The sequence below is a fragment of the Setaria italica genome, chromosome IX, assembly GCF_000263155.2.
Source record: "Setaria italica strain Yugu1 chromosome IX, Setaria_italica_v2.0, whole genome shotgun sequence".
NCBI classification, from domain to species: domain Eukaryota; kingdom Viridiplantae; phylum Streptophyta; class Magnoliopsida; order Poales; family Poaceae; genus Setaria; species Setaria italica.
Genome location: NC_028458.1, coordinates 45,200,773 through 45,224,369, shown reverse-complemented (window position 1 = coordinate 45,224,369; position 23,597 = coordinate 45,200,773). Strand labels below are relative to the sequence as shown.

Genomic DNA, 23,597 nt, shown 5'->3' with positions numbered 1-23,597 from the left:
ACTTTCGTGTATTTCTGATGAAATTTCGCTGGCTGCACATGAGCCTTGGCGCATCGCGCGTGCGCCGTGCGGATCTTTCCATCAACGTGGTCAGGCGCCGCCGCGGCCAAGCCGCGAGCACTGCCGCACGCGCCATGCGCCGTCACGACACCACCGTGGAGACCCTCGATGGAGCTGCACACGGCCGAAGCCGCACGCAAGCCCCGCGAGAGGGCCTGTGGTGGCGCGGCAACCGCCCGCCATCGCCCGCCGCCGACTTTCCCCTCCCTCACGCGAGAAACCCGGAGGGGGAAATGACCTAGGGTTAGGGGTGCGGCTGGCTTCAGGGTTTTGATCCGGCGGGGCGGACGGCAACCATCCCATCTAATGGGCGCCCAAGATCTACGGGGACTAGGGAGGAAAGCTGGACCGAGCTGTTAGATCGCTTCGTGCCAATTTTTGTTGGGCCTGCACGTTGTTCGGGCCGACGGGGGAAAGGAAAAGGAAGCTGGGCCCGGGGTGGTCTTTTGGGCCGTTTTGGCTTCGAGGGCCGAGCCGAAGTTATCTCGGCCCTCTACTATTCATGGGCTTTTCCATTTTATTTCAGGGAATTTGATTGTTTTAATGCATTTTTGATGTATTTCCACGTATTCCTGATGTATTTTCAAGCATTACTAAAGTTTTATCACATATTTACAATGAATTTTACATGAAGTCCTAATTTCTCTCGAACTAATGCTGCTCACCGTACGACACGGTGGCACCATCGTCAACCCATGTTGGATGTCCTTGCGCTCGCGGGCGGCATCAAGAACAATAGAAGCTAGGCTGCGCTCCAAGAGTGATGTTGCAAATTTATGTCTACAAAGTGAACACTTATACTTCTGTTTCTTTGAATTTGAATGTAAAGCAAGTGAAGCTGTGATATGCTGACATCATTCTTTTTTCCTTCTTTTTCTGGGCAATGTAAAAAATACTATATGTCAAGTTGTATAATTTGGAACTTTTAGGTTGAAAAATGAGTTGTATATTCCTCAATTTTGTATGATATAGTGTAATTCAGTTTTTATTTTGCTCGTAGCAACACACAGGCATATGATCCGAGTATAATATAATGGTCAAACATGACTGTTGTCATATTGCGACCGTTTTGTCCTCTCATGCAATTTTCAGGCGCGGTGGACACATCAACGTTGCTGTCTGTAATAAGATCAGAAATATGCAACCTTTCAACACTTCCTTTCCTCAATTTTGTATGATATAGTGTAATTCAGTTTTTATTTTGCCCGTAGCAACACAGGCATATGATCCTAATGCTGAGTATAATATAATGGTCAAACATGACTGTTGTCATTTTGCGACGGTTTTGTCCTCTCATGCAATTTTCAGGCGCGGTGGACCCATCAACGTTGCTGTCTGTAATAAGATCAGAAATATGCAACCTTTCAACATCAGGCTTCCTTTCATTCACATTGGCTCTCCGCCTGCAATGGTTCCCTTCATCCCTTGGATTTCAAAAGTACTCCAAAACGAGCATATACAGGCCGTGTTAAAACCAAACCAAATTAGCCAATGCAATGCTCATGCTCTGCCTTGAACCATTGCGCCTAGCGTATTACAGCTAATCCAGTGTCTTTTTTCAGTATGGCATGTGCTTCCGCGTGAGGCGATATAATAATATTCGTTCTAGCAGGTTGCAAGGATCAATTGGTGACGTGACGTTCCTTCAACGTTGTCTACGTTAGGCCTGTTTGGTACTAATTAAGAGTATTAAATATAAGCTAATTATAAAACTAATTTCACAAATGGATGCTAATTCGCAAGACGAATCTATTAAGCCGTCCATGATTTGATAATGTGGTGTTACAGTAACCATTTACTAATGATGGATTAATTAGGCTTAATAGATTCGTCTCGCGAATTAGCCCATGACTTCTGCAATTGGTTTTATAATTAGCTCATGTTTAGTCCTTCTAATTAGCATCCGATTTCGATATAACAAGGGCTAAACTTTATCCTAAGGATCCAAACACGCCCTTAGTTTCTTTGTTACTCCCCCCGTCCCAAATTACTATTCGTTTTAATTTTTTTTATATAGATTTTGCTACGTAATAGACATAATATATATCTAGGTGCATAGCAAAAGCTACGTACCTAGAAACTCAAAACGAATACTAATTTGAATTTTTCTTAGTACATAGCTTTTGTTACATATCTAGATATAATATATATCTAGGTGCATAGCAAAAGCTACCTAACTAGAAACCTCAAAATGAATACTAATTACTAATTTGGGACGGAGGGTTTGAGATGCAATTTTTTAATAATCGAGGAGCCAACTCGGTTGTACTGCCATTTGGTTATGTTTGGGGACCCCCACATGATCCGGAACCAAACTCTTATTATTTCTATTGCTCAAAATGAGCTTTTCCGTTAAAAATGAAAAGCGAGTGAGAAAGCAAGGCGCCTGGGTTTTGTAACTGCAGGCAAAGCGAATATGAAACACGTGATTACAAAAAAAAGGTTCAGTGGCTCACCTTTTCCCTTTTCATCAGGCCGCTGAAGCAGATAGGATAATCTGGTCTAACCGCGTCCGCCTCGCACGGTTAACTCGCGTCCAAAGCCTGGTAAGTGAGCATAAATAATTCAGTAGTATGAGGCACGAGCATCAGTATCGGAAGGTTGTGTTTGCTTCCTAACAGGAATTCAGGATCCAGGTTTTGATGCACATGCACTTGACCAAGATAGATGATGTTCTCTTTTGTTGATGGACCTGGTTGGGCCAGAACATCACACAACATTTTGACAGAAGCCCAAAAAATAACTTATTATGAGGGAGAAACATTGTTCACGAACAAAAAAGTAAAAGAAAAGAAAAGAAAAACAAAACCTGACGTCTGCATTGAACTTTACATCTATTTCATTTGGCCTAGGAAAATAGAAGGCAGTATTTCTCAGCTGTACTAGCATCTTTGTTCCTCTTGAGGAAATTTTTTGGCCTCTAAAAATAGTAGGGAGGTTAACACAAAACATGTGCCTAAATGCTACGAGGTTATAAAAAGAATGAAATCATAGAAGCTTCTTTCTCTCGAAGAAATTCTTCAGATGCCACAACTGCAACCCTGCCACTGATAGGCAGATGGCGAGTGAAAGGAAACCGAGCCAAGCCATTCTTGAGTTCGTTCTCCGATTCAATTCCTGCATTTCTTCTTCCCTGAAACAATGACACGTCAGTAACATGATATGAATATAAGATGTGCTGAATTTCACCCAAAAAAAGAAGAAGAGCAGTTTTGTTTCTCAGGTAGATTGCATACCGTTCACGAAGGTAAAACATTTCTTCATGGATGGATTTGATGGTATCCTCCAGTTTCCTGAGCTCTAGCTCCATCATCTACAACAAATCATGGGAGATTAGATAAATAGTTAACAAACTTTTATTCGTGACAAATGTTCGGCACTTGCAGCTGTGCGGGTGATTTGAGTAGCTGCTTTAAAATATCATTTTATACTTTATCAACTTAAATATTAAAGTTCTATCATGAAGATAGTGCAAAGTGAAATAAGTCTTTACAAGCTGGAGTAACAATCAACCCTATAATTGTCAATTCGATCATAAATATAATGTAAATTTTTGTATCTCCGTAACACTATCAACAAAGAACAATGAAAATATTATAATAGACTCATTACAAGGTGCTACAATTACCAGCTAGATAACATAGTAGTATGGAATCGAAAAGCTTGTAGTGCTTTATTGTATTGTGGTAACAAATACAAATACTTTGTTAAAGCTGCATTTACTTCGAAATTTTAACTCGTGTTGCCAACTCCATCATTAGCATTATTCTTTGCAAAAATATTTTAAAAAATGCATAAAGGAATAATTTAAGCAAGTGAATTGTATAGAGATCCTCTTTCAAAATCACCCTTGTAGCCGTAAACCGTTCTTGTATTCTATTGCTCTCATATAAATGTGGCATTCTACTAGTGGAGCTCAGACAGAGAGTGATAAAAACACCCAACAGGTGGATGCATCTGCTGGCCAGGGGAGGAAGCACAGTGTGTCAACAAGCTTGTAGAAAGGGGGGGAGGAGTATTTCTGACGGAAAAGCTCACGGAAAGGAAGAGGTGCTCAGCTGATGCCTGATGGAAAGAGATGGCAAGGGGGGAAGGAGTATTTCTCATAGCAGAATAATTGCTGACAACTTATCTGCTGAGTAGGATGCCGCGTTACCCAATACTGGGGTCTGGGGTGATTGTACATGTTATTGGTTTATTTGTACTGGTGTTGAAATTTGAGGGCTCAACTCAGATGGTAATTTTCCCCTTTAAATAAAGTATCTAATAACTCAACATAGTGATATACAGGAAAGACTGGTAGCTATATAGGACTACAGAAGCATGACACATTTCCTAGAACAAATTTCTGCAATCCTATGGAGCCAACACCAAACAGCTAAGAGGTTATTACTGCAAACTAAAAACGGTTAGAACAAGAACTTTACAAGCATGCAGCAGTCCAAATATGAAGTTCAAGATGAAAAAAATATTAAAAACCGTGTATGCAGAACAAGACCACTACACTTTTTGGCCAGCATGAAAATTGTAGAAAATACCTGCAATTCAGAAATATCTAAATTACAAAGCAACCTGTTATTTTTGCATCGACACAAGCACTGGACCACAGCAATTGAGTAGCTCTCTAAGCATGGATCCACTCCAAATCAAAGCAAGACAGACATAGATCTACTGCAATACGAAATTTAATGAATGTACAATACGTAGTGTGGAAAATCTAAAAAATGTTTACCAATTTCTGTCACGGACTAATACAGCCAGATGGGTGATCGATTCAACTATAAATCAACCTAGAACATACTTGTGCCTATCTGAATCTAAGTATCAGTTATAACATCTGGCATCCTATTTGTTCAGTATCTAATCACAAAATTATTGTCATGGAGTTGTGCTTGCACGCCAGCATAAAAGGATCCAGCTGACAAAGATCGCAATCAATTATAAATTAGCCTACTAAACTCCACGTGGTCTACAGTAAGTAAAACTCTGTGAATTTATCTGAATCTGGGAGTCAATTATAACATTCTATTTGTTCAGTGTTACCCGACAAAAGTATTGCCATATCGTGGATCAATTATGCGAAAAACGAACATATCAGTAAAACTAAAAGCAAACATGCATGCTGGATCAACGAGGGGGGAGCACCACTTACTTCAACCTGCCCCTTCTTGGCGACGGCGCTCCAGTCCCTGGCGGACACGCCGCTGCGCCAGTCGAACTCGAACGCGACGGTGACGGGCGGGCGGTGGTCGGGCGCCCAGAAGCAGGCGAGGTAGTCGCCGGCCTCGGAGGCCGTGAAGGCGAAGTTGCCCGAGTGGACGTTCTCGGCGTAGTGCAGGCTGTTGCCGTAGGGCGAGGTGACCCGCAGCGAGATGCGGTGCGAGTCCGGGAGCTGCTGATGCTGCTGCTGCGACGACGACGACGACAGGGAAGAGGTGCCGTCGTCGGGGGCCACGATGTGGTACTTGCCGACGGCCATGGTGCCGACCTTCATGTCGTCGGAGATGCACTTGGTGTGCCCCGAGTGCAGGTCGAAGCGGAGGGCGCCGGCGGGGAGCGCGGCGGCGAGGACGAGGAGGAGGAGGAGGAGAGGCGGGAGGGACACGTGGACGCGCGCGGCCATGGCGGGTAGATCGTGGAAGCGCTTGCGCCGCGGTGTTCGATCGAGGAGGGGAACGGAAAAGAGGCGTCGAGAGTCGAGACAACGGCCAACGGACTGAGCCTCCTTTTCTTCTGTTTCTAAAAAAGTTCTTAAATTCCTTATTAAAAATTATTAAATTAAAACTCCTATGGCTTTGTTCTATTTACTACACAGACCTTGTTCTATTTACTACACAGAACCTTAGGCCAGTCTCAGTGCATAATTTCATTACACAGTTACCTAGATTGAGAACTAGTTAACTGTACCAGATGAGTGTCATTGGGATGAAACTCATCTCTTATGAAACTCTCTCTATTAATTACCTTGCCATTGAATTTAATGACATGAAATTGTCCTGAAACTCCCCATTGAAACTGGCCTTAATAATTTTTTAGAAGATCACACGGTCATGCCCTTTATTATAAGCAAAAATGTCCAATATAAGTATCTATTTGGTAGAGTTCCATCTAAAACTGATTCTTTATAGGAGCTGATTCTTTGAGAGAACAAAAATGTCCAATATAAGTATCTATTTGGTAGAGTTCCATCTGAAACTGATTCTTTATAGGAGCTGATTCTTTGAGAGAAGCGATTATGTGGCCGAAAGTGATTTTCTTTAATTCTCTAACATAAACTCTTAAAATCAGGATGGGGAATCACTTCACAGAATTAGGAGAAGCTACTTTTTTTCAGCTCCCAGCATCTTAGTTCATTTCAGAGAATCACTTCACATAATCAGCGAAGAATAACTTCTCTCTGAAGAACTGTTTGATAGAGCTCCTACCGGAATCAGCTTTGAAAGCTCTGCCAAACGCTACCTAAATCTTCGTATACTCGCTTTAGTTTCGTGTGCGAACTAGTAATACGACCACATGGCACAACATAAATCAATCTAATCGTGGGTATCAAAGGAACTGTTTACTTAGTGTTTGGGGGTTGCGAATGAATCGACAAGTTCCTTTGATCAATGCAAAACTCGCCATGACAATTGACGCTGAACTTCGAGTCCTGAGCTAGCACTCTTGTTTTCCCCAGATGCAGTTGACGCTGTTTGTCATGACCATCCTTTTCTTTTCCTGAAAAATCAGCCATGAGGCTACAGGGATATCTCTGTCGTCAAATTCCCAAGCGATCCACTGGTGGCTCGTGTTTTCTCTAGCTAAACATTTCACATAGTATTATTATTCCTAGATAGTACAACCTCCATATCACATGACTAAAGCAAACCTACATGTATATGGGGCCAATGAACTGAAATTTGACAAGAACCAAGTTCAACACTGCATCTTGCGACAACCACGAGACTACAGAGAGCTCAAATTATTGCAACGAAAGAATAAATTAAGCAAAAGGAGAAAAATTATTGGCAGTCATCGGCTCAAATATTCTCACTGATCTCTATGAAATACAGGGCAACCATGAACTGATATATTTTATTGATGTGAACAATCAAGTGCTTAGACCTTCTCAAGGGCCTGGACAAGATCATTCTTCAGATCCTCGAAATCCTCCACTCCAATGCTGAACCTGATCAGGTTGTCCTTGATGCCATAGATGTCCCTTTGCTCCTTTGAATCCCTGTTTACGAGCCACAGCTCAAGGCTTAGCAAAACGGCACAGGCATATCATTTTATGTGGATTATTTGAGCATGATATTCTTACCAGTAAGACATAATGGCTGGCTGATCAATAATGCTCTCACAGCCTCCAAAAGAAGGGGCATGATAGGGTATCTTAACAGAATCAATGAATCGCCTTGTACCATCAAAATCTCCAGCAACCTAAGCAAAGAAAGGAAATTTACAATTATACTGTCACGTTCCCAAAAAATCAAACAAGGAATATCTCATCAACGACAATAAATTACCTCAAAACTGACAACACCACCAAAGCCAGTCATTTGGGTCTTGGCAATGTGATGTTCAGGGTGACTTGGCAAGCCAGGATAGTAGACACGTGCAATCTGGGACCAAGAGATAATATCTTCAGTTAAACAGCAGAAACATGGAAGGCTACTACTATGCAGCTTGTACTATAAACAGAAAAAACAAACCTTCGGATGTTCCTCTAAAAATTGGGCCATCCGCATAGCAGTGTTATTCTGGCATTGCACACGGAGATGCAGTGTCTTCATGCCCCGAAGGATCAGGTAGGCAGCATTCTAGTATAACCAAGAAATTCAATTTTATGAACCAGAAAGCAAAACATTCAATGCTCCATAAATTATACCAGACAGATATCAGAGGCGAGATACAGTAAATTGAACAAAAAAGGGTAACAGTGGCAACAAATCTACAGACTAGGAATCTAGCAGAGCAAGCTTCTAAAGATATGTATATGGGGGTGTTACTATAAAACTTGTCAACACAAAATACAACAGCAAGTCAGCAACCAATCCATTTTGGCACATGCACTGTTTGGAAATATTTAGCAAAGTTCTAGATAAATTCACATTGCAGTGCATGGAAAATATTTTTTCCTTTTCCAGTTCAATTCACTTTATGGAAGTTTACAGAGTATTGAGTGCAGCTTGTAATACTCAGAAGGGGTAGAAGATTTTACTAAACTGAGCAGACACCTTTAAAGAGAATCGCACCATTTTCTAACCACCACAAACAGAAGCTTGTGGCTATGGAAAATCTATTGATAGTAGCCTATGAAAGCAAGATAAAATAAATGGAAACAGATTTCACAAATCTAAACTTACTGGGTTCAGAACGCCACCAACTACATGGTGATAAATGCGAACTTTGGAAACTAACTCATCTCTGCCACTGACACATCCACCAATGACCTGAAGATTTAAAATTTTAAACACTCCATTAGTGCAAATATACACTTTTAGTGAGAGGATAGGTGGTTCAGCACATTAACTCACGTCATTGTGTCCAGCAATGTACTTTGTTGCAGAATGAATAACTAGGTCAGCACCTAAAGTTAGTGCCTTCTGATTGATAGGGGAGGCAAAAGTACTGTCAATACAAAGCAGAGCTCCCTTGCTATGGCACATGTTCGCGACAAGCTCAACATCAATGCATCTGAGAAATGGATTCGTAGGAGTCTCGGTGAAGAAAAGAGATACCTGGACATGACCATAAGGTAAGTCAGCACTTGATGATAAATAGTTGGGATAAAGGAAATGGTAATGATCACACTCACATTATTATTATCCAATGCATTTTGGAGAGCATCCATGTCAGCAGGCCTAATAACAGTCATCTGGGCACAAACAGTATCACAGAGTAAGCAAAACATGGTAACATTTTGTATACAATATAAGTCAACAAAGTGGTTCCCTTTCCACTGGTGGATAATATGACCATGTAATAAAATCTTATTGTGCTAGACTCCTAAAATCCAGGATCTTTATGCAAGCATTTCTACTTCCTTCAAAACCTTGTAGATGGCCATCTGACATTGTAGTGCAAAGGCATCTACATAGTTTGAAGTATAATGTATTCTGAACAGCTATTACAAAAGCTAGTGTTCATATGCAGTAGTTACTATACATGGGACTCCGATTGGCCTTCACTAAAGTAACTGGACTTTGCACAGACTATGGAATCATATCTACAATCATACAGATGCAGAAGCAAGTGAGCACAAGTAAAGAACAACACAAGTAAGATTGGTAATAGGATAAAAAAACGATTTTGGACTAAGATACATCAATTGCTATCAGTAATAAAGGAATAAAAAATATTACCAACAAAAGATATTGAAGAATATGAATACTCAAATAAAATAACTGGATAAAATCAAAAGCATTGCAAGTCATGTGCTCCCTTAGCAGTGACCAGTCATATTCACACGGGAAGACAGCTTTAGCAGATGCCCTGTTCTGGATCACTAAAACAAGAACTTAATTAGAGGATGGCAAAGTATTACCGAAACTCCCCTCTTAGGGAGCTCGTTTTCCATGTAAATTCTTGTCTTGCGGTAGCAATCAGTGGTGGTCACAATGTGCCCACCAGCTGGGACAAGTGCGCTGAGCATAGCCACAGCTGCATACATCCCCGACGCCACAAACACAGTGGACTCAGCTTTCTCCAGTGCGCTGCACCATCAGAACACACGACTATTAAGATTCCAAGAGAATGCAACCAACAAGGTGTCGACATTTCCACAGCCGAAGGAGCAGAGTAATAGACTTCACCTCATCTTTTTCTCCAATGCCTCTGTGGTCGGGTTCCCATACCTCCCATACTCGAAGCTAGCATGCCTCCCCTCCTAAGGAACAGAAATAGATTTTTGACATTTCCGCATCAGATCCATCGAATTCGACAGGAGCAAAGACGAATATTCCTTTAGAAAAGGGGGGTTTGTCCAACCTTGAAGTCGATTAGCTCTTGCGAGTTGTTGAACCAGTAGGCCGACGTGTTCACTACTGGCGTGGTGATCGCATCCGTGGCGATCCTTCTTCCCAGCCTCTCGCCTGTTTCGGATAAGAAAGGCAGCAAAAAGCCGCGAAGGAATCATCAAAAAGGAAACAAATGAATCATCGAAAAGAAAAGGCATAGATCCTAGATCTGGCATGGAAGAGGCGAGCTTGGAGGGCACCGTACCCGCGTGGACGGCAAGGCTGGCGTCGGAGCCGAGCAGTTTACGCTCGGCCTGTACGACGGCGGATGGCTGCGCAACCTTAGCGTTGGGGATTGCGCTGACCTCCGCCGCCGCGGAGGCGGCGACGGCGGCGGCCGATGCGGCCGCGGCGTGGGAGGAGGCCACGCCGCGGGCGCGGCCGCCGCCGCCGCCGCCGGAGTTGGGGCGGGCGGCGGGGCGGTCCGACCACGCGGCGGCGACGATCTGCGCGACGCCGATGTTGCTGCAGTTGCGGCGGGCCTTGGTGCTGAGCTGGCGCACGAAGTTTGGCGGGAAGCGGAGGATGGTGGCGGAGGAGAGGGCGCCGCCCGACTCGGTGGAGAAGACCACCTGTGGCGTGAGCGAGACGGTGGCCATGGCTGAGGAGGCGGAGCTAGGGTTTCGCTGGTGGCGCGGCGGGGGGCGGGCGGGGAGGGGCGATCGGCTCGATCGGTTGCGGCGGCTCCCGGTAGGTGACTGGGTGGCGCTCGTGAGGCCTTTCGAAATGCGGTGCGGCTTATTTGTAGTGGAGTGATGGGTTTGGTTGGTAAGAGCGTCCTGCATCGCTACATCCACCAAAGCAAAACAAATTCAACCTACTTTCACTATAGGTAAGCAAATTCGTCAACTTTATTCAGCTACTCACTTTTTCAAAAAAAAATCAGCTACTGATACCACTAAGTGCCTATGAAAAAAATAAACTCTCTAATTAACCATGCTTTCTAAAATTGAGTGTATCACAATTTAGTCACACGGCCAAGTTTAGCCGGAGCCCTAACCAAGCTATCAAAAATCTAGATACATGACCAAATTTAGATTTTGTGTTCGCCTGATGCCTCTAATTTTAGTATAGGATCATTTCGACTCGTGTCTTAATTTAATTCCTTGAGCCAAGTTGATCGATGGCTCACACTGTGACTAGCAAGTTAGCAATAGGCATCATTTGATTTTGATCTAAGAGAATCATTCACGCTTCTGATGATGTTTACTGGTGATAATATAGCACTGGTAGGTGTTGTAGCAATAAGAACCACCAGAATGACCTGGTATAGATATGACTGCTGGACTTCACCTCATGAACATTTTTTTTTGTGATAAAGTCACCTCATGAACACTGACTTGATGGTTGCTGGAGTGTATACGACCTATGCACTGGGTGCACCTACATGAAGAGCTTATTCCGTCATAATGTTTTCAGAATCTCTTTGTTACTCTATGTGCACAGGAATGATTACTTTTATGTAATATCCATGTACCACTAAGTTCAAACTTCTTGCCAATGTTTCGAAAAAGAAAAAAACTGGGTGCACCTAGTCATCTCTCAGACTCTGCTTGGACTTATCAGCTCGCTCAACTTCTGGGCCCACACGCGCTTACGCATGCAGAGTCATCGCACACAGAAAGGCATGAAGTAGGCCAGCAGGTGGGCCCTTTTTTCGCGCACAACTTGTCTGCTGAGTTGGAGTTTTGGACGGAATTATTTTATTTTCTCTTCTTCACGAATATTCGAAAAGGATGCCATACACACGGCCTGCACCGTACAAGACGTGGAGGTATACATCAACAGCGCTATATATATTACCTATGCAGGGGAAAATGGAAATAAATAAATACTACTACGTTAAAGCAAGTTTAAGAACCGAAAAAACACGCAAGACCTCCTCGAAATGTCAGAAGCTGAAATTGCAAGAATTGAACGTCTTGTACCTTTTTTTAATCGCATATGATTTGAATCCCAATATTATCATATGTGATGTGTTTGATGACTAAGAAATCACGCCTCCTACATTTTCAGTTGGTTGAAATCAAGAATTTCTTTGGTCAATGCATCAGAGCCATCAAGGTTTATGGCGGAATGGATGTTCAAGGAGCTTAGATGGAGGGTTGCAAGGAGTAGGGCGGGTCGTCAAATAACGGGAATAAAAAAGATAACAGTGACGCTGCAGGTTGCAGGTGACTCACAATGGGTGGAGAAAGGGAAGGGGAGTGCAAAACTTGAAAAGCTGAAAAGCTGAAACGGCTAATTTGCTGTGAGAGGAAAATACTGTTTGGTGGCTGATAAGCCGGGCTGAATAGACTGAAGCGAACAGGGCAATGGAGTGCAGGGTCAGCGATTAATCCAAAGGGATGCATGTGTGGGAGAAAAACAATATAGCTAGAAGTCGAAGACAATATATGGTAATTAGATCACAATCAAACGCCCCATATTCATCGACTAAGAGAAAAATACAACAAACCAATTTCAAAGGAACAAAGGTGCTTTGAATAGGCTCATGTACATATTCGCCCCGGTTGCTAATTTTAATTTTGTAGGGTCATTATTTTCAATTGTTTCTATGTTTTCTTCTTTCACTAAAATTAATTTTAAATTTTTTTTGATAAGTGATGACATGTCGATTTAGCATAATAACTAGAGAAATTTTAGAGTGCTTAAAAAAAAATGAGAGCCGTCCATTCGGCGAAATCGAACGGTGGAAACAAAGGAAGTACCATGAAGTACATAAAGAGAAGTATTAAAAAGTACCAATTTGATGGAACCAAGTAAAAAACAGTGATAAGTTACTATGATGCCCTTTTAATTATGTGTAAATCCATTCAATTTTTTTAAGAAGGATAAGAAAGGAATGTACATACAACTTTAAAAGCATTGTAACAAAGCTTAACTAACTAACCGGTGAAACAGTGCCAACAATACGACTACGGTTTCTTCTTTTCTTTCTGAGCAGACAACATTCTTATATTTGGATGCGCAATCATTTGCCGACGTCGCGAGCTCACCACTGAGTGGTCGGATGAGGGGACCAGAATGTCGACATGAAGAAACCAACACAACGTCGATGGTGATTACGGATGGCGCCGTAACCTTATCAACTCCTCGCGGTTTTGTTTATTAGTGCTCGCCGCGTCTGCGTCCATGGATAGATGGCGACACTAAACCTGACGAGCAAGTGGCATGACAAATATCTAATGAATGGTTTATTCATCTGTCTTAGCTGCGTCCACTAAACATACGCACCTATCCTGCTAAAGTTAATATTTTAGTGGACGCAGACAACATTCTTATACTGTCTTAGCTGCTAAAGTTAATGAATGGTTTATTCATCTCATCATCTGTCTTAGGGAGTGTTTGATATCACTGCTAAAGTTTAACGCCTATCATATTGGATGTTTGATACTAATTAGAAGTATTAAATATATGCTAATTAAAAAACTAATTGTACAGATGGAGTCTAATTCGCAAGACGAATCTATTAAGACTAATTAGTTCATGATTTGACAATGTGATGCTACAGTAACCATTTGCTAATGATGGATTAAGTAGGCTTAATAGATTCGTCTCGCGAATTAGACTTCATCTATGCAATTAGTTTTGTAATTAGCTTATGTTTAGTCCTAATTAGCATCCGAATATCCCATATGACACCGTTAAAGTTTAGCACTTGGTATCCAAACATCCCCTTAGCTGCGTCCACTAAACATACGCACCTATCATGGTAAAGTTAATTTTTCTCTGAAATTTCTACTGGCCACCATAGATTCGTTGTACGTGTCCCTGTCGTGACGGTGCGAGCGGGGCCCCACCGCCGTCCTGGAGGCGTGTAGCCGGACCGGACGCGAGGAAGCGATCCAGGACTGTGCTGTGGTGGCCGCATCGGAAGAAAGGTTGCGTCCTGTCGTTGCGGATCGCACCAAACGGAGGGAACGGCTTCGTCTCGTCTCTCCTTGGGAAAGCTCCTTTCGACCGCATAAAGCCGATGGCAAACCAAGTGCGACGTCGCCGTCAATATCCACCGGTGCTGCGCACGCTGTCTCACAGCGGCCACCACCACTTGGTGCGATCCCCGGCTCGGCCGGCTGCCATGGCTCAGCCTCCTTGCTGGGGGCACTGTAGTGGAACCTTTCTGCCATCGCACGGCTCACCCTGCCTCCCTGGTTCACCCACTCACTGCACCGTGCTTTCTGCCAGGTTGGACTCGTAGCTCCAACCCTGAACGACGCGGTGAGCCGGTGACCGACTGATGGCCGACCAGGCCACCCGGGCCACGGCCACACAGGACGCCGCGACCAGCTGCAGCTAGCGATCTCAAGGATGCGGTGTCGGTCCGCCACCATGCGCATGACGTGTAGCAACAAGAACGACATGCCCGCGGCGAAAGTGGGACGTCCCGGACCGTATGCGCTCGGATCTTCTCGGGTAATGACGTCTGCAATGATGTCTACAGCATCCGCTGTCGACGCCACGGGACCAGACCAATCACACAGGGGCTCACAAGCTTACGGCCGAGAAGGGAGGAAGGGAATGAAAAGCTAAAGCTTACACACGAGCTTTTCAAAGCCAATCAGACATACGGGATCAGGCGCCACGTAATGCGCAGCCAATGTAGTAGAGACTGTAGAGGGCTACCGAGCATGGGAATCCGCTGTTACAAGCATGCATAACGAACCATATACATGAGAACTTCAGAAGCTCGACCAAGGTCAAGACCAAATCATGTATGATGGAGTCCACCTATACTACAGCTAAGGATCCTGAAGAGAAAGACTGATCACGAAACTATAATCCATATTTTGAGCTATGGTACCGTTTCTGAGCATCCGAAGCGGGGTTTCAGTATTGTCCCCTGGGTGGTCTCGACTCTGCTACCGTGACGCGGATCTGCCGGCCATCCAAGTCCTGCAGGGCAACGATAAACCGATTTAGCACTTGCTGGCAGAAGACAAGCGTTCAAGCTCTGCGGGCACAAGTGTAACAGAACAGCTAGGGCGAATGAGATGTTGAGATTGAGAACTCACGGCGCCGTCGAGGTTTGATATTGCGTTCTCGACCTCCTCGGAGGATCCATACGTGACGAAACCAAACCCCCTTGACCTCCCACTCTCCCTGTCGTAGATGACCCTGGCTTCCAGGACCTCTCCTTGCTTGTTGAACAGGTTAGCGAGGGCAGAATTGTCGACGCCCCAGGAAAGGTTGCCCACGTAGACCCTGTTCGCTTCGCCCCTTGGTCCTCTTGGTGAGGACTGCTCCCTAGGTGGCGCTGGCCCTGAATTCACCTTCAAACTTCTTCCATCAAGTACCTATTTTTCAGAGATGATGTCAGCAAGATAACAAGGGAACAGCTATAAAGCAGTTTGTAACACAATGTACTCCACCAAGCCGGAGTTGGGGGAAACAGGTAAATATTAGACTATCCGATGCCACAAGTGTACTTAATAAAGCACTTGGCTTAGTCAGTGTAGGATCAAGTAGGAAATCAGGAACATCAAGAAATCAACAAAACCTACTGCAAAGATCATAATTCTAGGTAAAGTTATGGCATTACACATATTTGGAGAATATTGTACGGCAGTAAAATATGGTACTCCCCGTTTCAAAATGTAAGGCATTTTAGTTCCTATAACTTTGACCAAGTTTATAAAAAAAAAATATAAACATCTACAATAACAAATCACTGCGGTATCAAGACATATGTCAAAATGGATTTAATAAAACTAATTTGATATTGTAGATGTTGGTGTATTTCTCAATAAACTTAAGCAAAGCTAGATAAGTTTGACTTAGTACAAAACTAAAGCATGTTACATTTTGGAACAGAGAGAGTAAGAATTAACAATGTGCAATGCTCTGGAAGAACAGAAGTGTACTCACATAGCCATTGAATTGCTCAACAGCCACCTCAACTTCTTCGACAGAAGACATTGTCACAAACCCAAATCCCCGGCTTCTTCCGGTCAGTTTGTCATAGATGACCTGTACCAAATTATAATCCTGTCAATTGGTGAAAGAAAGAGTGCGTTGGGACCGGTCTATCGACAGAACCTAATGACCCGCCCAATTGCATTTGTAGCCATGTCTGTTGCCTACCACAGTGAACAATACAAACATTCTGTTTCTGAGCACTGTAGCATCAGTTTATTTGCCGACGAAATGGACTCAAAGTCAATTTTACCAATGTCAGGTTACTGGAACCGGAACAATGCGAAACGTGACCATCACGGCCTGCTGAAAGGATGCATATACACACCTCGACCATCTCGACGGAGCCAGCCTGCTCGAAGAGTCCCGCGAGCTGGGCGCTGTCGACGCTGAAGGGCAGGTTGCCGACGAAGATCCTGAGATCCGCGGAGAACTCCTCATCCTCCTCCCCGCCGGCCTGCACCTCCGCCTCGAGTTCCTCCGCCACAGCCGCGGCCGCGCGCACGGGCGCCAGCGGCCTCCAGCCCGCCGCCGCGGCGGAGAGCGCGCGGAGCTGCGGCGGTCCCGAGGGGAACGCGGCGGTGGCGGAAGGGGCTGAGGGGGTGGGCTTGGCGGAGAGGGAGAGGAACTGGGGCGAGAGGGAGGTGGAGAAGAGCGTGGCCGCCATGGGGAGAGGAGAGCAGGGGAGGAGTTCGATTGGAGGCTTTGGGTTGATAGGGTTTTGGGGATAAGGTGTGGAGCCAGGGAGGGAGGCTCCGTCTGGGTTCTCTGACTTGGAGCGTTTGTGCGCGACGGAGGCGACGGGGTTATAGGGTTCGTTTCGTTTATTCCGTGTTGTAAATTGTAAATGGGCTGGCCGGCTAACTGCACATTTATATGAAGCCCAAGAAACCAAATTCGATCCATTTGCTTCGCCGGCCCGCTTAACGTGAACGGCCCACATGCGCATGTCTCGGTTCAAAATCCACCACGGGACGGAGGCGTGGAAGGCCTGCTCTGACTTGCCCGCTGGGCCTTTCCTGCTGGTTCTTCTGAAGACGTCGGTCGTCGATGCTGGTTGTGTGAGATATGCTCAGGTGGACGTGGACCTCCTCCGAATCTCTCCAACGCTGTCGATGCTGTTTTGTGATTTGGTCATCACGCGCCAGCTGAGCCAAACAGATGACACGATCACACGATTCCTGTTCGAATGGCGAACGTGCCTATCTAGAAGACCACACCCCGTCACTGAGGTCGCCGCTGGATTGCTCGTCGATACCGATTGTTCAAGAAGTCATTCCAGAAATACTAATCACCCATAAACTAAATGTGGCCACACCTACGCCATCACATTAATTCTAGGTCGTCTACGTGGAATGTTTTGATCCTAGCAAAATCTCTTCTGCTTGCAACTGTCAGAGGATGCTGTAAAGAATGGTCTACATGTACACAGTGTTTCACATGCGAATTATGTTGCTTCAAGCATACATCGTAATTCCACAATCGCTTTTGTAAACGGATATGCGATTAGTAGGGTTGGCAGACAACAGTACAGATGGTGACATCGGTCTATCTGGAATACCAAGGGATGCCCATCTAAATCCATATTTGGCTGTTACCTTTCTTATTTTCCACCACTAGCGAAACATAATAAACATATGCAAGAACAAATAGATTTTCGTGTTGAAGTATAAGAGAATTGCTACCATTTCTACCAGTTTAAGGTTTTTGGTTTAACAGATCGGTGCATGCAACCAAAAAAATACTTTATACCTTTATTTTTCTATATTGTCACTATCCAAATTTATTTTCTCAAACATGTGTTCTAAATTCAATAAGCAATGCATATATAAATCACATGTATTACATGTGTCTGAAAATTATGGTAAGATTTCAGTTTATCTCGTGCGAACACATATGAGCGTGGCGTCGAAATTGTTGAGCACCATTGTTATTGGCGAAAAAGCTTTGAGAAAAGTAGAAAACCTAGTTTCAGGCACATGAAGAGCTATTTGGTAGAGTTGCGTTCTTTTTGCGCAATTGTCTGTGCGAATTGATTCACATGAAAGGCTCGTTTGGTACGAGTTCTTCTTACTCAAATGTCTGTATGGATTGATTCTTCGGGCTTTTGGGGAAGTAATAATTACATAATTGAGATGATTTTATAATGATTCTCTTGGACAAACTCTTTGAAGAAAGTGGTTATGTGCGGGAAGTTAATATAGAAAATATTTCCATAAAGTTGACTTGAGAATGATTAGAGCCTTTTGAAATCAATATGTGAGTGAAGAGCTCTATGAGCAAACTCCCCAGGACTGGGAATCATCACGGAACGTGTTGTGCAGCAAAGGCATGTGCTCTGTGCTTCATTCTCCGTGCCTTTTTTGTGTTTTTATGCAGCCGCCCCGCGCTGGTTCGACAACACATTTGGATAGCTATAGGATAGCCAAGGAAGTACCTTTCTTTTCTTTTTTTCTGATAAGGGCCAAGTACCTTTCTTTGAATCCTGTCCGCAAACCTGTATAGCACGTGTGCAACATGTGATGTGAATATAGAGGTCCTGCTGTGCGGTCCATAGATTGTGTACGTAAATATCTAGTACGAACGAGAAAAACTAGCTGACAAATTAAACAAGCCCTGAAGAAATATATTTCTTTGAGATATTCCATTCTTTTCAAAAATAATAAGCTGCCCAAATGTAAAAGTCCATGCCCGTACGTTTGCAGTTTGCGACTAAGGTCATTCTTAATGTATAATTTCATTGCTCTATTACTTGATAATTATGCTCGCTGAATTTCACTATGATGAAACTTCTTTCTCATTCCATGAAACTTCATTCTCTCTCATCGTAAAGACGTCAGCGAAATTGCTAATATGACAGTCATTCTTAATGCATAATTTCATTGCTCTATTACTTGATAATTATGCTCGCTGAATTTCACTATGATGAAACTTCTTTCTCATTCCATGAAACTTCATTCTCTCTCTCATCGTAAAGACGTCAGCGAAATTGCTAATATGACATAAAAATTAATGCTAATGAAGCTCTCTATATGAAATTTTCACTGAGATTGGCCTAACACTTGCATGGTAAAGTTTATATTAGTTGGTGGGATCCAAACATCCAACCAAAGCCTTAGGTTCTGTTTGGCATGGCTCTAACTCCAAACTCCGCGTCGGGAGAAGAAGGCGGCATCCGCCTCGTTGAGGCCGCCCGCCAAGACGGCGCCTCCTACTCGCCTGGCCGTCGGCGGAATCTAGCACTCCGGCCGGCGGCGCGCCCCCGTGGAGGAGCTCCTGATTCCGCCACCGGCCGACGGCACCCCTAAATGGAACCGGTACATGTACACACGGGTGGTAATGGTGGGTAAATACCCACCAACTCCATGAGGAGGTCTGAAAAAAAAATTTTGGAGCACTTCTTGAGGTACTCCAAAAAAACGTGAATCTACCCCTGCTCCACCTTTTTTCTGGAGCCAGAGTTGTTGGAGCTAGACGTGTTTGGCTGCGAAATTTTTGGAGTTGGTGGAGTGGAGAATTTTTCATGAAATGGAGTGCTCCCAAACAGACACTAACTCCATTTTTTTGAGCAACCCAACTCCATAAAGTTTGTAAGATCTAGTTTATTTTAGTGGAACACCTCCTTTATAATTTATGACTCTCGAAATGAACTGCAATGAACTGCTCGTGAATTTCGGGGTAATTACCCACCTTTAGCATAGATTACGCATACCACCAGTTCATTCTAATCCCCAATCTCCCCCCTCTCCCCTTCTCTCCCGAGTCCCGACTCGCCTGGCAGGGGCGCCGCCGCCCGGCCACGATGCCGGCGGCCAGGCCGCAGCCAAGCTGCACCTCCCCACCCCGCTGCCCCTGGGATGCCGCCCAAGCCCGCCTCCCGGCCACGACGTCGGCAGCCAAGGCGCCGCCCAAACTGCGCCTCCCCACCCCACCGCCCCCGTCCAACGCCGCAACCCGCTCAGCCGCTATGTGGCCTCCGTCGGCCCCGCGCGCAGCAGCTTCCCAGACAGCGCGCCGCTGCGGCCAAGCATGAGCTCGCCTCGCCGTGACCCGCTTTGCTCCTTCTTCCTTGCGATGGCCAAGTACGGGCCTCGAGCTCCGGCCATGGCCGCTCCGTCTTACCCCCTCTCCTTCCTCCCCGCCCGGACTCCAGTAGAACCTGCGCCCGACCTCGCGCGCCGCCTATACCTGGCTGGCGCTCCGCCCTCGTGCGGCCCCGCGCGCAGCCTCTTCTCGGCCGGCGCGCCGCCTCCAATCGAGGCTGCGGCCGACCTCCGCCCGGCCGGCGCGCCGCCTCGTACGGACCCCGCGCGCGGTCTGCCAGTCTCCGCCTGGCTGGCGCACCACCTCCGCCCAGTCCGCCGCGACGGTCCGTCCTACACGCCGCCAGCCCTGCTAGCTCCCTCTCATCCCGCGCGAAGAAGATAAGGAACGACAGAATGACATGTGAGGGCCGTAAGTTGAGGGTATCCATCCTAAAAAATCCTATTTTTTGAGCAGCGCTAAACTTAAGCCATATAATACCACCAGCTCAAGCAATCAGAAACAAGGATGTTATTGTAAAATTTACATGACAACTAATACACTATTTGGTAGAGCTTACTATTTAGTAGAGTTCTCGCGGAATTTTAGGGAGCTTCGTAGCGAGAGTGATACCTGAAGGAAAAATTGTAAAAACCAACCCATACGCCTCTTGGAGTGATACTCATTCCCTCCATAAGATATTTTGTTACAAATGCCTATTACCATCAACTCAACTCATGTTGCAGTGACTTTATTTTGCAAATAGCGAGACTCGTTCCAACAACGTTTAAGCTATTCTTTCGGTGGGATCAAAAAAAGTGTAGAAGGTGGGTATTTGCACTCTAAGGGCACCCACAACAGCATAAGCTAGCTGTTGACTCGAGCCAGGAAAGAGAGAGAGAAACAGGGCGCTTCGCTAGTTCGCTTGGCGTGCTGTGAGAGAGCTGAGCTCGAGAACCGTGCGAGCTAGGCGCGGAAGCAAGCGCTAGTCGAGGTCGCGTTTAGCACTCCATTTGAGGGTGCTAAAGTTTAGTACTGTGCTAAAGTTTAGTACTTGGGATTGTTTGGATACAGTGCTAAAGTTTAGCACCTTGGGTGAGAAATGACTACATTCCCTCATTTGTGACTGGCTTGGGGAAAAGTGGAGAGGAGAGAGAGGGTAACTAGGGAAAAAGTGGGCTTGGAACCACTTTTAGCACCCATTAGCACCTTTTAACACCCCTTGGGTGTGCTAAAGAAAACAAGAGTGCTAAACTTTAGCACTCACCTTTTAGCACCCCTGTTTGGGAGTTCAAGTGCTAAAAATGTGCTAAAAGTGAGGTGCTAAAGTTTAGCACCACTTTCCAAACACCCCCTAGGTGCTAAACAATTGCTTCAGCTGGTGACGTAGTCGCCGTTGGAGACGCCCTAAGGTTAATCTCCGTGGTGATATAATTTTCTCCTCTCCCTTTACTAATTTAGTGCTAAATCAATAAAAGATTCTCTGTAGCATCTAATTAATATGCACGATATTGTGAACGGAAGCTCAGCCGACAAAGTTCCTTGTGGTGGAATTTATCCGCTCGAGTTCGAGTTCTCGACTCGGCCACATGCTCTATATTTTCTTGAATTTATTGCATGATTTAACAGATGTTATTCTTTTAGTGGTAGGTGATATGTCCGTTCACTATAAGGTGTCAATGGTGACGATCTATCGGTTCAGTCGGCTCTGCTTGAAGTATCTTCTTCCAAGGGAGAAGCTCATAAAAATAATAAAATAAACCAACATGCGTCCTTAGAAACAACAAATAGAGTTTTTTTATTGGCTTTATAAAAGTAATAAAATATAATGGTTAGAACGAATGGCAATTGAATATATAAACAAGGACTTCGGATTTGGATCTATAGAATAATTTTTAGTTTCAAGTTTGATATCGATTAGAAGGAACTAATTATAAAACTAAACGAGGCTTTCCCGCGCCGCCTCCCGCGCGGCCACTGCCGCCGGGAGCTCGGTTCCCCATCCGCCGTCGGCCGCCCGGAGCTCGGGCTCTCCCGCGCCGCCGCGGCTGCCCGGAGCTCGCGCACGGCCAGATCCGGCCCCGCTACCGCGAGCTGGGGGAGCAGGGCCGGGGCCGGGGCACAGGAGCTTGCGGCTCGGGGGAGAGAGAAGACCGTCGTAAGCCGTCGCCCAAGACCCAGCTGCACCCAGTCGTCTCGCTCACCAGTGTGGCCGCGAGGGGAGGGCGCCGGCCAGCGCGTGCTCCGCGTCGACCCGAGGTCATGCTTCCCATGCCCGGGGACATCCGCCGCGCTCTGCCTTGACATGGCCACGCTCACCACGCCAAAACATTCGCTTGCCCACCATTAAGGTCGACGAGGCATCCTGCCAGCAGGAGTTTGCTGCTGCCCTGCTTCCTGCTCCGTGCTTCCCGCCCGTTGATCTGGCCACACTTGCCATGTCCGAGGTACCTTTGCTTGCTGCTTTGTGCTGTTAGTGCTTGCACTTAAGGTATTTGATGAAATTCCAGTTGAAGCTAATAAATTCGTTTCACCTTCTTCCAGAATATGTTGTTGATTGCTTCACTCGGTAATAACATCCAAGGTTCAAATCTTATTTTGCTTTAGGTGAATGGATAGCAACAGGGAATTGTACTATTAGCTTTACTTTTATCAGTGTTCCGGCATACTGCTATCACTGGATCAGTAGCTTTAGATGAAGAAAACAGCTCTCATTATCTCTGTGTTTTCATGCCCACAACATGGATACCTCACCGCGCCTGGACATGTGCAATGGTAATCCTTGGAACAGCCATGTCAAATGGCAGCCATACACCCATCGGATTCAGCACATATAGTTATGAGAAGGGCAGGATGATTATTTTCCTTACAACGATTTGGCAAACAAGCTAATGTATTTTTTCATTCGAACAGTCTTAATCTCTTACCTAATCACTGTTCCATTTGCTGCAAGGGTTTGATTAAGGATCAAATCTTTTCAAATTACGACAAGGCTAAGCAACGAATGACTCAGATATGAATATATGATCATATCGATAGTAGCTTTTCATTTCGACACTAGACCTGCTTGTGTGCCTGTGTCACTGAGTTCTTTGTGCTTCAAATCTCTCTTTTTTTCGCAACAAGTACGGTGTCTCATTCATACACTTTGTATTTGAGGTTTTCCAGTAAAAGATTTTGTTTGTTTGGTCTCATGATATTTTGGCTTGAATGTTACAGGCAGAAGGATGTACAACATTATTCCAGCCAACATAATTATTTGCAAATTGTTAAACCTGCAAATGCAATGTAATTATGCCAAGTGGTTGCCTTTATTTCGAATTGGTTTTGATGTGCTACCTCTTAACCTCACTTCCATGATATTTCCTTTGCCTCAACTCCTATGAAATAGAAAATACCATGCACCCACAGTTTTTACCTTCGCTGATTGGCTAGCTTCTTATGTTTTAATGCTACTGCTACGACCAAGGAAGTCTATGCGATTTGTGTTACGCTCATATTGTGTTTGCTGATTTGTGGCCTACGAACATGGTCAGATAGGAATTGCAGGTCCCTAGCTATCTTGAACAAGGGGAACTTTAGTTAAAGGTACCTGCT

At 44.9% G+C, this 23,597-nt stretch overlaps 3 protein-coding genes and 1 long non-coding RNA gene across 4 annotated transcripts; 1 reads left to right on the top strand and 3 right to left on the bottom strand.

Annotated features, from left to right (window-relative positions):
• Nucleotides 1–2,787: 2,787 nt before the first annotated feature.
• Nucleotides 2,788–6,640, bottom strand: LOC101777027 (transmembrane emp24 domain-containing protein p24delta9). The gene is made up of 3 exons (XM_004984191.3): nucleotides 5,213–6,640; nucleotides 3,297–3,373; nucleotides 2,788–3,193 (listed from the first exon to the last, which is right to left on the bottom strand). Exons 1-3 carry the CDS (start codon nucleotides 5,681–5,683, stop codon nucleotides 3,049–3,051), a joined length of 693 nt encoding a protein of 230 aa, XP_004984248.1. The 5' UTR covers nucleotides 5,684–6,640; the 3' UTR covers nucleotides 2,788–3,048.
• Nucleotides 6,641–6,893: 253 nt separating this feature from the next.
• LOC101776607 (cystathionine gamma-synthase 1, chloroplastic) lies at nucleotides 6,894–10,745 on the bottom strand. Its single transcript, XM_004984190.4, has 11 exons — nucleotides 10,267–10,745; nucleotides 10,033–10,136; nucleotides 9,858–9,931; nucleotides 9,590–9,758; nucleotides 8,861–8,920; nucleotides 8,580–8,783; nucleotides 8,409–8,495; nucleotides 7,755–7,862; nucleotides 7,569–7,664; nucleotides 7,364–7,482; nucleotides 6,894–7,279 (listed from the first exon to the last, which is right to left on the bottom strand). The coding sequence occupies exons 1-11, from the start codon at nucleotides 10,658–10,660 to the stop codon at nucleotides 7,159–7,161; spliced, it is 1,536 nt and encodes a 511-aa protein (XP_004984247.1). The 5' UTR covers nucleotides 10,661–10,745; the 3' UTR covers nucleotides 6,894–7,158.
• A 3,884-nt stretch (nucleotides 10,746–14,629) lies between these two features.
• On the bottom strand, nucleotides 14,630–16,762 carry LOC101776204 (RNA-binding protein CP29B, chloroplastic). Its single transcript, XM_004984189.3, has 4 exons — nucleotides 16,306–16,762; nucleotides 15,930–16,031; nucleotides 15,077–15,358; nucleotides 14,630–14,957 (listed from the first exon to the last, which is right to left on the bottom strand). Exons 1-4 carry the CDS (start codon nucleotides 16,642–16,644, stop codon nucleotides 14,892–14,894), a joined length of 789 nt encoding a protein of 262 aa, XP_004984246.1. The 5' UTR covers nucleotides 16,645–16,762; the 3' UTR covers nucleotides 14,630–14,891.
• Nucleotides 16,763–21,941: 5,179 nt separating this feature from the next.
• Nucleotides 21,942–22,985, top strand: LOC101775940. The gene is made up of 2 exons (XR_215933.3): nucleotides 21,942–22,447; nucleotides 22,545–22,985. It is a non-coding gene; the product is annotated as an uncharacterized LOC101775940 (long non-coding RNA).
• The last annotated feature ends 612 nt before the right edge of the window (nucleotides 22,986–23,597 follow it).